This window comes from Melopsittacus undulatus, chromosome 8 (genome assembly GCF_012275295.1).
Source record: "Melopsittacus undulatus isolate bMelUnd1 chromosome 8, bMelUnd1.mat.Z, whole genome shotgun sequence".
In the NCBI taxonomy this organism is placed as follows: Eukaryota; Metazoa; Chordata; class Aves; order Psittaciformes; family Psittaculidae; genus Melopsittacus; species Melopsittacus undulatus.
In genome coordinates, this window is record NC_047534.1 from 47,350,052 (window position 1) to 47,366,934 (window position 16,883).

Here is a 16,883-nt window from a genome sequence, read left to right on the forward strand (position 1 = left end):
CACTTCAGATGCACTTCAGATGTCTGTATTCAGTGTTAATGAGTTTTGAAGATCCTTCACTGTGAAGGGGCATAATGCTTCCTGTTGTGTTGTCAGTTCCTAGGCATTTTGGATTCAAGTCTACAGCCGAAAACTTCTATATGCAGAAGGTATGTCAGCCTAAGCAAAGCATTGTATGCTTTGGTTTTGTTAGTTTTAAGACAACTGACACATGTGGAAATTCACTACTGGCTGCAGCTTTTAAAAATTCAGGAGCTAAGGGTTTTGGATGGAGAACAACGTGGGACTGGTAGCAAGTGTCTTTGTCAGCCTCCTTGTTCTGATTATCAGTGTTGTCCAGTTAACACATGGAGTTGGAGTAAAATGAAATAATTTCTGAAAGATCTTTGTTTTAGTCAGAGGGCTATAAAGCTGTCTTAAGCTTCATCAGTATGATGTTTCTTTTTAAGTCTTATAGGATTGTCTGCTGAGACTCAGCAGTAGCAAACCCTTCTTTTGCAAGGGGAGTATCTTTGCAGCTGGAAATAGGAAGGTAAAATGTATCAGCTTTTTAGCTTTGCTGCTTTTTGCCTTTCTAGCAGAAGTTTCCTCTACAGTGAGCTTTGCAAGAACAGCAAATAAAAGCTTTGAATGCAGATGAAATGTGATATGGGATACTGGGCTCTGCCACAGTGATAGAAGCATGGCATTCTCCAGCTAAATAGGGTAAGTTTTGGAAAGAGAAATCAGTGAAGGCTGTTCGAAATTCATTAAGACCACTGATTTTCTTTCACATAGTATGAAGGAGTATTTTTTTACTTTTTGGGTGTAAGGGACCATTCAGGTAACTCTGTCATCTCATCTTGACTATTGTTCTCAAAAGGCAGCATTGAGTAGACAATCAAAGTCAAGTCCCTTGTATTGTTGGAAGAAGAGCTTCTGGAAGTGCTTCTGTAACTCGGAGGAAAGGTTGCTTCCAAAGCCATTTTCTAATCAGACAAAACTAGAAAATAAGGGTACCACATCTTCAGTTCTGAGGATGTGAAAGACAGAGTTCACTCCAAGCAGACTCACAAAGTCACAATTCCATCTTCAGAAGTTTTACTTGTTACCAAGTTTTCTTGGCATCTCAACATCTTGCAAGAAAAGATGATGCTATACTCTGCAATTACCACCCTGGAGCACCAAGGTACTTATACTTCTCTGATAGGTAAAGCATGCAGAAGAGTTCACCATGTTAACTCTGATCATGAAAAAACACTTGAACAGATACTCCTACTACTGTAAGGCCAAGTTAGCCTCATGAAAATAAGGAGAGAAGCATTGTGTCACTCTGGTGCATTCATGAGTGGCCATGGTGCTGGCCTCTTCTGGAAGTGCTGGATTCAGTATTTGGTGATAAGGAATAACGTGCTTGTAGGGATAGTGTAATCTGATACTAGGTTATGTTTATTTTGAAATCAGCCAAATTTTAGGACAGAGTTATGCTAAAGACAATAAATAAATAAAGTTAATATTTGCTTTTAACTTACCAAGGTGCCTACAATGAAAATGTAAGGAAAATATAATCAGTTTAACTCAAGAGAACATCTGAAAGGTATTCCATTTCCCATGCTCCTTCCTCTGTCACAGATGCTCATCCTAACTGAAAAGGTCAGGGCCTGTCCTTGCCTGTACCTGAGGTCCAAGTTGTGTTGGCAGAAGAAAACTTTAGAATGAAGAAATACATTAGATTTCATAAACTGCTCTAGGCTTTGTTGCCTTTGTGGCATCCCAGTCCTGAGGTTGTCTTGTTCCTTCATGATAAGTTCCTGTTTTTGACACTTCACTCTTTGAGCCATTTACAGCCTCAAATTCTCTTGGGTAATGGTGAGGCTTCATGGTGTGGCCAGGTGCCAACCTCTCCTGGCCAGACTGTCAATGCAGTTAGTTAATAGCTGCCTCACTGCCTAGCCAAACCCTAGATAATTAACTCATTATGCTAGTGCCTGCTGAGCTGGGTCATTTTGTGTTTCTGTCTAGAGTCTCTTTCATTCAATTAAATCTTGTATTTCATATAAATCTATAAAATGAATTTGCAGTTTACATAACCATATACCTGACGTTAATGTGTGCAGTTTGTTATTTGCCTTCATTTGATGTTGGATATAAAACTGCTTGACTATCTCAATGTAAAAATGTAAAAAATGTCTTGTGATGACTGACCCGCATTTCCATTTAGAGTTTTTTAGCCAAAGTGCTGTTGTATATATGAAGTAGCCCATAGAAGCCTGTCTTTTCCATATCAAGTTATTCAAAATTAAACTCCAGTCCAGGGTCAAATGCTGAAAAAGGGGTTTCAGAGTCTACTTTGAAAATGTTATTTTGTCTCTTTTGGTTTTTCACATGTATGCAAAAAATGCCTGTTGTGACTCATTCCAGTAGCTACAACTTCAGTGGTATACCACAGAGATATTTCTGTAGTTCAATTTCAACAAGTTTGTAATGTAATGCCTGGTTTTTGCCTTTACTAATATGTAGACTTTTAGCAGAGGAAAGAGGAACAGTTTGGAGGAGTTCTGCAACTAGCAACACCTCACTACCATTATGGTGGGAATATGCGGAGATAATTCCAAGAAGCTGGGACCCTCTGTTATGAGAGGATCTTCCCAGAAACACTGCTGAATTACTTTTTCATCTTCCTCATTGCTGAATTTAGCTCAGATGTTCAAATGAAAGGAATATCTATATGGTGGGAATATTCCCCAGGTGGATATTAGCTGTGTTTCAAATAATCATGAGTATGAACAGAACCACTGCTTATAGAAGAAGTGGTCTGCACAATATACAGAGGTTCATCTCCAGAAACCCTAGATCATGACTTCTGAATCTCAAAAATAACTTTACTTACATTTGAAGTAAGGATTGTGACAGTTATATATGGTATGTATCGTATCTGAATTCAAATTGAGCTGCTGCCAATAGCCAAAGCTGTGATACTTGAACAGAAATTCTTTTTTCAGAGATGTATGTGAAATATTACTAACTACTGCTCCAAATGTTGTCAGACTTTACACATAAAGAATGGAAAAGTTATGTCATTTGACAAAATATTGTAAGCTCAAGGTGCAGTTTGAAGTCTCACATTTTTTTTTTCAAGAATTGTTAGAATTTTATGCTTTCATAAATAGCTATCTCTATTAATTCTTGTTATTTGTGAAAGTAAGGCAGGCTTTTCAACATAGGACACAAGGCTTCAGTTACTTCTGTTCTTATAGGTGTGGAAATTGATTCCATATTTGCTTTCAGTAGATCACAACATCTTCAGTCTTGTTAAATAATCTGTTCTACTTAACTATATCCTCAAATATAGAAGATTACTGTTCCTGAGATACCCTAAAATAGCACTGTCCAAATATGTATTATGTATGTGGAAATGTATGTAAAATACAAAGATATTGTAGATAATTTTCTTATTAGGAGCATTCTTAATTTATATTAGTTTAGAGTGATATGGAATAGATTAGCACAGCACCTGTAGTGTGCATTTCATTAATGAGAGATTGAATGCTGCCACACTCTGACGACACAATCTTTTTCTTCATCCTTAAAATTAATCTATATTAGTTTGCTAAAGGAAAGAGGCTTTGCAACTTTTGTCTACCTTTGCCTTATTAATGAAGACGTCTACATGACTAAAGCTTTGGGTTAGTGCTTTGGTTGTTTGAGGCTTTTTTGATATTTTGGTTTCCTCCTCTGGAGCTGGAAGTAATAAAGATGTGACTAAGCATGTATTTGCAACTCAGTTACTTGACCTTTCTACAACCCACAGCTACCACTAATGCTGCTTTGTAATGGAGACATTATCGTTTATTTAAATCTTGATTAGGAAACAATTATAAGTAGGGTTTTAGTGTAGCAGCAAATTGATGCAGCCTTTAATTCATACTATAGATGGAGTGGATAAGCTTTCTGACTGTAATTAGAGTGAATTATAATGACTTCAGTTGGTTGTCTTGCCACCAGCAGAGTAGGGCCTATGACTGTTTCTTCACATTTGTTTCTTTAGTTCACTCTTGATTCTATATTGCAGCTAAATGCTGTTTTTTAACTCAGTACAAAATGGAGTTACATTTACAGTTGAATGATACATGTTTTGTATTAATAAAAGAGGAGCTTTAGGGAATAACCTGGCACCTTAGCAACACTGTGCGGCGATGCTGTTTCTTTACAATTCAAGTGACAGAACTGCTCTTAATAAAGTTGGAGATAGATATTTTCATGCCTGGTTTAACAATGTAAATGGAGAGCATTTTCTTTTTTGCATATAATTAAATGTTAGACACAAATGGTTATTTTCAGTACCATTTAGTTTTTATATATATTGTGAATGTTGCACAATGTTTCTTCTTAGGTTTCTCAAACGTATTGTTTTCCTTACATGCTATCTCTCTGGGGGCTTTTGGGGGGGTTATTTTGTTTGCTGGGGTTTTTTTTGGGGGGGGTGGTTTCTTTTGTTTATTTTGTCTTTTCTACACATTTTCTTTAAAGATACACTGCTTGATTAAATGTAAGTGTAGCAGCATCTCCTTTGAGAAAGGGAACTTCTTTTGAAATGCCTTGTAAAAACACACTAATCTATTTGAGAGTAAAATACATGTATTTAAGTTTTATATTGGGCATTAAACACACAGTAGGATCATTAAATGTAACTTTTTTATCCTTTGCTGACCCTCCCTCCCTTGATATACTGGATGTTTTTCACTTTAGGCATAGAAGTGTTCTGTATGCCACAGTGCTCTGTAAGAATTAAATCTGACTACTGAAGAGAAAAAAATGGCAAAAAATAATATGCGAGGTGTGCTAACTTTGTGGTTTGGGTTTGTTTTGTTTTCTGTCAATCTGCAGTGGATGATCCAGAGCCCTTACAAAGCTGCAACTTTCTTTGGGTGCATAGGCAAAGATAAATTCGGAGAGATCTTAAAGAAGAAGGCTGAAGAAGCTCATGTGGATGCCCATTACTATGAGCAGAGTGAAGAACCAACAGGAACTTGTGCTGCTTGCATCACTAGTGATAACAGGTCAGGGTCTTCTGATATTTTCCAAAATATAAATGCAATCAGTATAGTGTGTGGAGCCTCATTTGTTTGAAATATTTGGCCTTAAAAAGTTGTCCTTTGAATGATAAAGTATTAGCACAGTTTGAGATAACACAGAACTGCCTGGCTCATAGTTTGGGATGAGACAGTGTTAATACTTTTAGAGAACAGCAGTTGCATTATGGCAGAAAAATGTGAGATAATAATATACTACTTCTTTCTGAACTTTATAGCTTCCAGTTGCTCTGCAGAGAGAAAAAATGTGGGAGACAAAAGTTGGTTAACAGGTATGCTTATGCAGCCTATGTGAAAGCTATTTGGCATGTGACGCATATACTTGATTGGCAAATGAGGACTGTACTTCAGGTGATAATGTGTTTAAAGAGGATAGATGTCAGTGTATAGCCTAATTGAAAGGGTTAATTTGATTTTATACAAGAGGAAGAAAAAAGCTTGCTTTTTTTTTGCTGTTGCAGTTCATCTAATAACTGTAATTCTGTGTGTCTGCATCTTAACAATTTCTTCTGAATGCTTTCAAGTGCTATTTTTTTAAGGTAGTCTTTCCTATATACAAAAATCACTTCTCCAGAACTCTGTTCAACCTTTTTTTTGTATTTCTAGATGATTAACAGTGGTCTTTGTGGTATTTTGCATGGTTTCAGAGTATTCTGCAACTAAGAGCTCATTTATAGAGTGATTTATTTTTGGTATTGTAATAAGCTTAATAAAAACAAGAGTTTCAGGGAGAGATACTGAAGACAAGAGGCATTTGTCTTGAGCATGGTCCTTTGCTTTCTTCTTTCTCCCTCCACCCACAACACTCAAACTTATGTACGGCTGCTTTGCTTTTTACCTCCTGACAGCTTTTTCAGAGGTTTCAAAACCAGCCAGTCAGGTCTGCTGTAATCTTGAGATGTTTCCAGCACACACCAACCCTGCCTGATTTCTGCCAATATATAAATTTTCTGATACTTCAAAGTATGAGATAACTCTCTGATAACTTCAAAGTTAGATGAGGTTTTTCAGAGCCATGTCTAGCTAGGTTTTGAATATCTCCAAGGATGGAGGTTGCACAACCTCTCTGGGCAAACCTGTTCTGCTGTTTGACCACTCTTCATGGGAGAAATTGTGTTGTTACGCGGTTAGAATTTCCTTCTTCCAGCTTGTGGAATGTTCCTTCTTGTGTCCAAGTATAGTCTGGCTTTATTTCCTCTGTAAACTTTCATTAGATATTTGAAGATGTCAGGAAAGTCTCCTCTTAGGTCCCTCTTCTTAAGGTTCAGCAAAGCCCTTCTTCATTTGTTAAGTGTTTCAGTCCTGTAATATCTTAACGGCCCACTGCTGGGCTCACTGCATTATGTCAGTGTCTTCCCTTTAGTGGAAAGCTCAAAGCTGGACATGGAACTCCAGATGAGGTCTGGAGACCAGAACTTTATTTTTTTTCTGTTCTGAATATAAACTTCCTTTGTCCTGCTGGGTATGTGCTTGCTCATGTAAACTAGAATGTGATTAACCTCCTCTGTGTGCACTGCCAACTAGTGTTCCAAGCCTGGTACACCAGTACTTCCCCATGTCCTTTTCTGCAAAGCTATGTTGTTATCTGTCAATATTCAGCCTACATTGTTGCATTGGACTCACTCCATCGTAGTTGCATGAGTTTGCATTTGCCTTCAAGTCTCCTGCCAGCCCAATTCTCCAGGCTGTTGAAGATCCACTGAATGACAGACAGCTATGTCCTCCAGCTTATCAACCTGTCCCTCCCAATTTAATGTCATACATAATGTCTTACTCTCTGGAATGAATGTACATACTCAGTGGGGGAAGGAAATTCATTCATCTTCATCTGGAGTTTTGACATTAATTATGCCTACATACTTCTCCCTTCATCTCCAGCATCCATATTCAGTTTTTCAAAGAGAAGACAAGCAATAAAGATGTTTCTGCTCTGTGATTTCTCTCTGTCTTTAGTCACGTAGTGTCTGTGTATGCATCCTGTAGCAATCATCATTTCCTAGATGACATGATGCGAAACTGAAGTAAAGACTGTCAATAGACATACATCGTGAATTCAGGAAAAATACGTGTATCTTTTGCTGTACATCTCAATGGAATTTAAAAGTTTAGGTAAATTTATTAATAAAAATATCTGCAAGTACTTCTATAACTTATTAAGCAGCATATCAAATGTTTGCTCAAATACTAGAGACAGTGGCTTCATGTAAATCACTCTTTCAGAGCATTCTTGAGAATGTGCAGGGAATATAAGACACTTATTTCCCTGAGGAGACAGAAAAAAATCAACAGTGGATGCTACTGAAGACCTCATTGTGCAACCCGCCCTCCTACAGTGAGAGCAACTTTGTTCTCCATCTTTAATTGTTCTCTGATTGTTTCTTGATTTTCAGAATTTTCTGTATTTGTAAGAAACACTTCAACCTGGCCCCAGTTCATAATTCTATTTATTGATCAGTCTCTTGTCCCAGTTGAGGTACATTCTAGCTTCCTTGTTCAGGTGATTCAGCTTTCTTGTCTCTTTTGGAGGAGCTGGCTAGTAGCTCTCTGGTATTCCCAGTGAGTGGCTGTGTACATTTATGTTCCATGTGCCTTATGCGAATGTTTCTTTTTTCTGCTACGTCTGTCTAGCTTTTTACAGGGGAGGGTTCTGAGCTGATTTGTGATCACCATTTTGAATTCTCTAGCTTAGCAATGCTAATACGCTTTGTTTTCTTAGAGCTTTTCAAGAAAATCCTAACATATGATTAAACTCTAAAGTAGCACCCACACTTTGTGACTTTGGTTTGTGCGTTCTGCTCAGAAATACCTGCATGCACAGAGTCCCCATTAAGCTGTTTGATTTGAAACACTCTGGCTGTCTCCAATTATGGTATTTCATTGAAAAAACGTCTACCTTCTCTGTGGCCCACATGTTGAACTTAGTGCTGTCTGAGTTACAGTTTTAATTTGGAAAATCCTGGTGCTTTGTCTTCAGTGTAATGATTTTTTATTACACATCATGTGCAGAGCATCTCTACAGTTGGATGTAGCAAAAGAGCTAGGATTACAGTTTCATGGGCACGTGATAAGTGAAAGGAAACATATAGAAAGCCTTTGTTTAGTTTTCTGGAACATAATTGCTTTACACTTAGCAACATACGTAGGCAGACAAGAATTTTCCAGTTAGGTCCTTGGTGGATATTTAGGATTTGCCAAAACTGAAAGATTTAATTTGCTTTTTAAATTTGGTTTACAGAAAATTACCAGGGTTATGCGTGTCTTTCTTGGATTTACTTGGTTCTCTAGTGGATTTCTTGTAATTAAAATTATAATATTCATCAAGGCTGAAACTTCTTGCACTGTTACTTGTACTGCTTTGAGAGACTCAATCTATTGATTTATAAATTTTAAATTGATTATATTTTCAAAATTCACATTAGTTCTCATTGCCTTTATGCTTTAGAGTTAAAGAGATGAGCCCCAAGAATATTCCTGGGTTGAAATGACACAGAACTGTGCTAAGTATTTTGATATATTCAGAAAAAGTTAGTCTAACTTTTTGGTTTAATACACTTGATCTGTTTAACTTATAGGGGTTGTCAGTGCTTTGGGAAGTTGAAAGTGAGACTTGGTTGTGGTCTTCATAAGGGATTCTGTTGGGCTTTGTTTGTTTTTTCTTATTTTATTGAATAGGGCAAAGAGAAATGATAATAGTGAAAAGATGCTGTTTTGAGGTGAAATAAATGTCAAGAATTCCTAGTTTAGTTTGCTCCTAACACCTGCACATGGCATAACTTGGTAGAAGCAGATTACCAATTCACTCTGATCCATTGGATTGTAGTAGCATTTACATTGAAAAGGGTGGTATCTACAGCATCAGCTGTATACACACTGGAGAAGGCAAAAGTTTTCAATATCTATATGTTATATGCATATTACACATCATTTATCTGGCTAATATACTTAAATATCACGAAACAATGATGTGTTAATGTTAAAGGTGCATCCTATGGCTGTTAAATCATGAAAATTATATTTAAAACCCTCTATGCAAGCATGGAAATGTCTGTTTCTCAAATTACCTTCACTAAATATTGGATGTTATAAAACTTTATCATAATAAAAGTGCACAGAAGGATTTGGTCATCATAGCCAGAGTGGAGAGCTAGTGCATAACCATCTTTTTATGACCTGTTTTTAAGTGTCTGTCTATAACTGTTTTGTGTTTCATAAAGCGGAATAGAATGGCTGAAGAGGAGAATTTAAAATAGAATGTATCTTATATCTAACAAACTAAATATGATACAAGTGTCTTTGTTCTTGCCAATGGAAGTTGTGGAAGTTTTGTCCCATGACTTGTGTTATAACTTGTTAAGTAAGAATGAAGTACAGATGAAGTTTTGGTAGTTTTCCAGTAATACACAGCTAAGCCAAATATTTTTTTAAACAGTTCATCATCTAAAAGTAGGAATGGGACCCTTTTTCATTTGCCATTGGCAAGTATGAACCTAATGGAGGGGTTGGGGGGGAACCCAAACAAACTGCCTTTTAAATAATGTAACTATAAAATATAATAAATATATATATATAAAAAGGTAAGACATACATATGCATCAGTGTTTGGGTTCTAATGAGTGAAAAATAGCTTTGAGAAGATAAACTGTAGTAGCTACTTCCCTTTAGGTGTTAGTTACTAGACGAGTTTTAATGAAAATCTGCAGATGCTATACCATACAGAGGGAGTTGATCACAAACTGCAGCAAAGGTTGATTCTAAGCAAATGAAGGCACATGAACAGTCTAATAGTGAAAGTTTACATAAAGTATTTAGCTTTATTTAAAATACATTACTAAAAATATAGTTTAAATAGTATTTACTATATGACTTAAGATATTTATATGTTAAAAAATTATCAAAGTATATGTGGTTTATGGTGCTCTTTGTTAACTGTTTCTGTGTTCATTAAGATCTTTGATTATCTTTGAGAAATTTGTTCTTTGTAAGAAATTTGTAGTAGTGTTGGTTAAAGGGGATCTAATGCCTGGGTTTTAATCACTTTCAGGTCTCTTGTAGCTAACCTTGCTGCTGCTAATTGCTATAAGAAGGAAAAGCATCTTGATTTGGAGAAGAACTGGAAGTTGGTGGAAAAGGCCAAAGTTTATTATATAGCAGTAAGTTCAGCTTCTTTCAAATTGCTGAAATTCATGTTAAACATTGTGAGGTCTAAGCAATGAGTATGTTTGTTGCATAATGGTTTAGGATGATTTTGTAGGAATACAATGAAAGAACGTGACTGGTTCAGTTTCAGTGTAGTTTGATTTCTTTGAATTTAAATGTACAAATGTAGAAGTATGTTTGAGTTGTGTGCTTTCTAAAGTTGGTGGGAAAAATCATAAGAACTGCACATATTTTCAGAGCTTTTGTAGTAGTGCATCAAATTTACATTTCACATTTTCTAGTAAATTGTTGTGAAGGATGCACAAATTATGTAGAAAAACACTATTAGCATAATTATTCACTGCAAACAGTTTGAGCTTATTTGTGTGAACAATCTTAATTGCTATTTATTCCATAGTAATTACTATGGCACCTTATAACTCAATATTTCAGAAACAATGATTGTGACAAATCTCTTGAATGTGGGCGGTGGGGCAAACTGATTTTAATGATGAAATCTTACTCCTGGAATAAAGGGGGTTTGAGGATGGGGCATTAGCAGATTCACAATTAGTATTCTTTTTTTTGTTATCCAGAATGAATCAAACCAGATTAGTGTATTTGTGTAGATTACATCTTGCCTGAATAGGAGTGGTGAATTTGTTTTCATCTTGCTCCCAAATTGATATGACTGATCAAAATTAGCAAACATCTATGACAGATTAAAACCTTGTAACATGCATGTAATATATGGATTCTGTACGACAGCTGCTTCCATTCCACTACCTGAGCTATGCGGGAACAGCTGGTAAGAAGTGTAAAAAATTGATTATCCAAGAGGAGTAAGTTCATTGAAAATACAGTTATTTCTTTTAGGTAGTGTTAATGTCCCCTACAGCCTGTTAGCGTGCACTGCTGTAGGCTTTACATGGTTGTTATTGATTCTTATGTATGGCCAAGACTGCCCCTTTATAACTGTCAAAAATACTTATAACCTTCTCAGTACACAAAGAAAATACATCCCACTGCTCTGACCATATGTTTGTGCTGCAGTTGAAAAAACACATCGGTGTATTGTATACTCACTTTTTATTTCTGTTTTTCAAGTGTTCTGAGTTTTTTATTTCGCAGTAATTATACCTCAGTCTGTTCTGGATACCATACTTAAGAATTAATGCTATTGGGTAAAAAAATACTGAAAGGCTAAGAGTATAGTTGAATAAAGAAGAATGTTACCCAGTGTCAGATGTTATCAAAAGCTGTACTGCACCACTAAGTTGGTCATTTGTTGGTTTGGGTTATTGGGGGTTTTTTTGTTTATTTTTGGTGGGGGGTTTTGTTTGTTTTTTGGTTTGTTGATTGTGATTTTTTTATTTACCATGCTTATTTATAATTACCAATGAAGGTATAATCTGATGCGATTTAGATAAACTAAACTTAGAGGAGAGCTCCAGGATAAATGGGAAACGTTACATGAGGTGAACAACAGCTTGGGTTTTTTTAAGATACAGTCTTCACCATATTTTAGCTCTGAAGCCACTCTTCTGTGTTCAGTCAGTTTGATCACTTACATTTTGACTAAGTGATGCAGTACACTGAAGCTGTTCTTCAAGTGCCAGTCCTATGACATCCAAGCTTTGACTAAGAGAATTATTATACTAAACTGAAAATAAACCCCAAGATGTTCATATGTTAATGATTAAATAAATAATACTGAAGTGGTAATAAATTGTGCTATAAATTTTCAAAGTGGAATTCAGATTAGGGAAGCATCTGACTGCAAGAGGAGATCTGTTAGGTAAAGAGCCTGGTTCACACCATAGCAAAGCACACACTCGGGTTCATCTAAGACATTTCTAAGACTGTTGTAATTTAAGATCACAGGTGGCACATGTAACTCCTTAAGGAAAGGAGACAATGTGTAGAACCATATATGCTCATGCTAAAATACATTCATACCTTTTCCTTCATTTAGCTTCTTTACTTGCAAGTTTGTAGCAGTTTACTAGATTAAACAAAACCGTGTAGTGAACAATTACCATTCCTAAGGTACGGGGTAGCTGAGTCCTTGTCTACTGATGTCTGTCTTCACTTTAGTCTTGTTACCTTCCTTGGGTTTGCACTGTGCATATGTTGCTTTTCATTTCCTTCTTTCTGTCCAACTGTCACCTATTTATTGGATTGCACTAGAATGTATGTGAGTGATAGATACTTATTCTGGAAATCTGTGTCCTGAGATTATAGAACAATCTATTTTCTTGGCAGAGCAGGGCAGTTGTTGTTTTAAGACAGGTCTGTGATATCCTGTGGTCATCTGTATGTGCTTCCTAGAACAGATAATATGCTTTTCAATGCAGCATTGAACAGAATGGTCCTCAGATGAAACTTAGCTCTGAAATCTAATCAATTTACAGAGGAAGGAGTAAGTACAAAGGAAAAGATAGTGAAGCCGTGACAGAGCCTTTAAAGACAACTTCTGTTACCATGAATGAACACAATACATTTATTTTAGCCATCTGGTAATCAGATCCGGCAGACAAATTGGAGAAAGACTAGCAAAGAATAGGACCCTGTAAATCACAGATAGACACAAAATACAGAGGCTGCCCCAGCTTTCTCAAAGATGGTAAACTTTAAAGGTGTATTTTAATCCTTTAAAATTACTCTACTTTGTATCATTTAAGATAGATTGCATGTGCTGTCAAACTCTATGCAATTTCTTTCCCTTCTCCAGATATAATTCATATACTTGCAGTAATTTCTACCATTGACATCATATCTTCCTGTCTGTCATATTCATTTCACTGTGGATCAGCTAGCTGTGCTGTGGTGTCTGATTAGAATTCACTGTGAGGGATTTTATTTGGTTCCTACTGGGGCTAGAAAATGTCTTTTTCTCAGACATTTTCCTTATTTCAGAATAAGTTGAGACTTATGATAAGACTAAACATTGTAATTCTGTTTGTGAAACTGTGAATGGGACACAACCTGATGTGAGAAGATGTTATTTTTTTTCTTTTTCTTTCTTTCTGTGAATTTATGCTTTTGGTCAGGACTTGCAGTTTAGAATTCTTATCTATTAGATTTGCATCTTACAAACTTGAGTGGTGAAACTCCACATCTCCGCACCTTGTTTGCCTTATTTTCAGAAGCATTTAATAAACTGCTGCTGGTACTGTATTTATGTAGGCATCTCTAAGTTAAACTCTACAACATGTACTGGGTTGTGGGGTTTTTGTGGTTTTTTTATGGTTTAGGGATTTGGGGTTTGTTTTTTAAGATCATCAATATCTTTAACACCAGCTGAAATTTATGGAAGTTGCTGCTCCTCATTTTCTTTGACACTGCACACAAACATTTCAACATTTTCAGTGCAACTTGCAGTATATGGCTAATAATTTTCATCTTAAAAAGGCCTGGGGTAAAAAGATTTTTTTTTTGTTGTCAATGTTTTTGATTAAAAACATAATCCACTTAAGAGAAAAAAAAAACTAAGGAGAATTTTAGTTGTCATTCGACTCCATTAACCACCTCTGTGTAACTCTATGAGAGTAAGGAATTTTGCACTTGTCCTTTCTTAATGGGAAAAAATGGAAAAGGGAAGAAGAAAATGCTTAATTGCATGAAAATCTGCACTTAACCTTGTGAAATCTTAACTTTGTGAAAACTGAAACTGCTTGCTCATATAGACAGCTGAATTTTAACTTTCTGTCTGTATTTGAACATTACTGCCACAAGTGTGCTGCTTCCCATATGTGTGTTTTCTCTTGTTCCAGTTAGCCATCTTTATTTCTGCCAATTATTTAGCTTTACTCAATTTGCTCTTCAGTCCAACACCTGCATTCATTTTATGTTTGCAGTTGGAGGCACTAAATGGGTGAAACACTCTCATTTGACGCCAATATTATCTTGTGCTGAAGTATAAATGTGTTCTTGAAAGTTCCTTCTGTGCTTTGGGTCTTCTTGTTGTTTTGTTTTTTGTTGTTTTGTTTTTTCTGAAATACTTTCGTGTACTAAGCATATGAAATGGCAGTATTGACTGCAGTTAGGTATCCAGTATCCGGTCTGTAGTAACTTGGAGTCTTAGCTTAGAATGGATTGGTTAAGTTTCTCCCCAAAACCTAACAGATCTTCCTTTAATAACATGCTTGTCTCTTTTCTGTACAAAGGAAAATAGTTGATTGTTGTTTAGGGACTGTATTTGAATTTGTATTTTGAGGGTATAGTTTTTGTGCTTAAAGCACTGGTGTTAACAAGTAGTGTCTTTCAAAGCTTTTCTCATTAGCATTTACATAGACTCCTTGTCTAGTCATTTCATATAGGTATGGCATTGCTGATGCTCATGCTTACCTGTGTCCATTAGAGAGAAGTGGGAACATTTTTACACCATACTTTTTGCATTTTGATCTCTTGTCTTAACTTTGAATTTACAGTGCCTAAACAGTTCAGCTCCTGTGCTTCCTATTGTAGGTAGAGGGTAGAGGAGCAATGAAGCATTTATGTAGTGCTAAGACTTACTTCTGTGCAGCTGAATTTTGGCTTGTTCGCTTTCAGTATTGTCATACAATCTTCTTTTCAGAGGAGATAAAGCTTTAGCCCAGCTTTGCATGGGCTGTTGTTACTTCGCAGTCTGTAAAAGTTTAAACCATTCCCTTCTCCTGCTTCCATGTAGCAAATAGGAGAAATTTCTCAATGGTAATGCCCTTCAGTATACATTAAGTATAAAAGTATTAGATTTTATAATACTGCTTAGATTTGTTATCCCACAGTTAGTTTATATACACCACTTTCAGCATCTCTTTTGTGTTCACAGAGTTAATGGCAAGTGTAATTTATTTTGATGTTAATGATGGTTTCTGATCAAGGCCAGGTATTCTGGTCTTAGGCTGAGTTTCAAGTAGGAAATGCGTTGCAGCATGTTGTAATGAACCCAATGTAACATACTTATCTGCAGAAGGAAAACTTTTTAAAGCTCCAGCCACCCTGGTATGTTTCAACAAATACTGTGGTATTTTTATATTGATTTTTTTCTAATGCCTAAGTGCTTGTCTAAGCAGAGACAGTGTGGTGGTGTAGTGGGCTTGATGGTGGAATTATCTGGTTTCAGCATGAGTGTCAAAACATAAGCTTGATGTCAGCAATGTATGGCAAAGCTTAAATAACATTCTACAGTATTTTACATGGGGTTTGGCTATTCTACTTGAGAAAAAATGCTGGTTATTATAACAATGTAAGTATAAATGAAATTTCTTTTGTGCTGTCTCCTCCTTTCAGAAGCATATTCAATGAAGGCATTTTTATTGTAATTTACTGGTATGATAAGTATGATAATTTACAATGGATTGTGATAGTTTTTCTTTTTTTTCTTTTGTCTGTGTGTGCATCATGGGAAACGAGGGATGTAGACACTGACAGGAATCAAAATATCCCCTAAAAAAAAAGACATTTGTTTGAATAACTCCACAATAGCTTTTTTCCATTGATAACTTCAACCACAGTGCTCTGGCATCAGTATGTATGCCATTTGACATGCAAAACTATTTCTCACAATAATGAATAGGTTTTATGGCCAGGAAAATGCCATTCTGAATGTCTTAATCATAAAAAATAAGCTTTGGCTAGCGACTGCTAGTTGTGTCCTTTTTTGCTGGCCGTGGTTAACATCACCTTCCTGAAACCCACCATCCTGAGGGACTGTATTTTCTGGAAGGTATAACTGAAGTGTGATACATTTGTTGTGGAGACATGATAGGTGCTGTATCTAACCAGGAAGCAAATCAGCCATTTACTGGCTTCCAAAATAAATATGGGAAGAACACTCATAAATACAGAATTTCACAGCTTCATTTCTTGCATCAAAATGCAAAAAAAAAGAGCTTTGTCTAAACTGCCACCAGCAGATGTTATGTCATTCTGTGATGTCTTCAGGATGCTGTGTGCATTATGCTACCATTTCAGGTATATGTTCTCATGCATAGACAATTTTAGCAGAGTTTTCTCAAGTGATTTGTATGAAAAAGTGGATTAGAAATCTTTTTTCCTATTTTTTGTGAAGTTTGATTCTCAGGGTGTCATTCTTCAAGGATGAATGCTTTGTATTTTATGCAGAAAAATATATCATCAACTTTCAAGAAAGATTGTACCTCTTTTTCTCTTAATGGAAAACCAGTGTGGATCTGTCTAACATCATAAAAATATTTATTTCTAAATGTTCACCTCTCTGTTATTTATTATATTTATTTATATGAAGAATATACGTTTTCCTTCTTGTCATTCTCCTCCTGCCCCAGTAGCCTTTAAATTGCAGATAGACTTCTTCAGCACAGTAATTAGTGAAGCTCAGTCATCGCTCCTTTTATCATGTGATTTTTGGGTGTTTGTCAGAAGAATGCATTATTAGAGCACTTACACAGCCAGTCTAGCTGCAACAGCCAGGCAGCAATAGCAGTGCCATTTTTCACAAAGAAAATGTTGAACAGGAGCCAAATGTTTGGTGGCAGAGTCTGTTGCTAGGAAATCAAGTTCCCGAGGCGATTAATGACAAAGCAAGCAATAACAAGAAGGCAGAATTACAGATTTAAAAGAGAGGGAGAAAAAAAAGTGGTTGGTGTTATAATTACCCAAAGAAATCCGTACTCATTAAATTGGCTGTTTTTATGATTGACTTTAATTGGA

General features: G+C 36.0%; 1 protein-coding gene across 2 annotated transcripts in view; it reads left to right on the top strand.

Annotated features, from left to right (window-relative positions):
- Window positions 1-16,883, top strand: part of ADK (adenosine kinase) — a 299,743-nt gene that overhangs the window by 138,395 nt on the left and 144,465 nt on the right. For both annotated transcript variants that reach the window (XM_034065123.1, XM_034065124.1), the window contains exons 5-6: window positions 4,867-5,039; window positions 10,114-10,222. In XM_034065123.1, coding sequence (XP_033921014.1) covers window positions 4,867-5,039; window positions 10,114-10,222 — 282 coding nt within the window. The remainder of the gene's footprint in view (window positions 1-4,866; window positions 5,040-10,113; window positions 10,223-16,883) is intronic.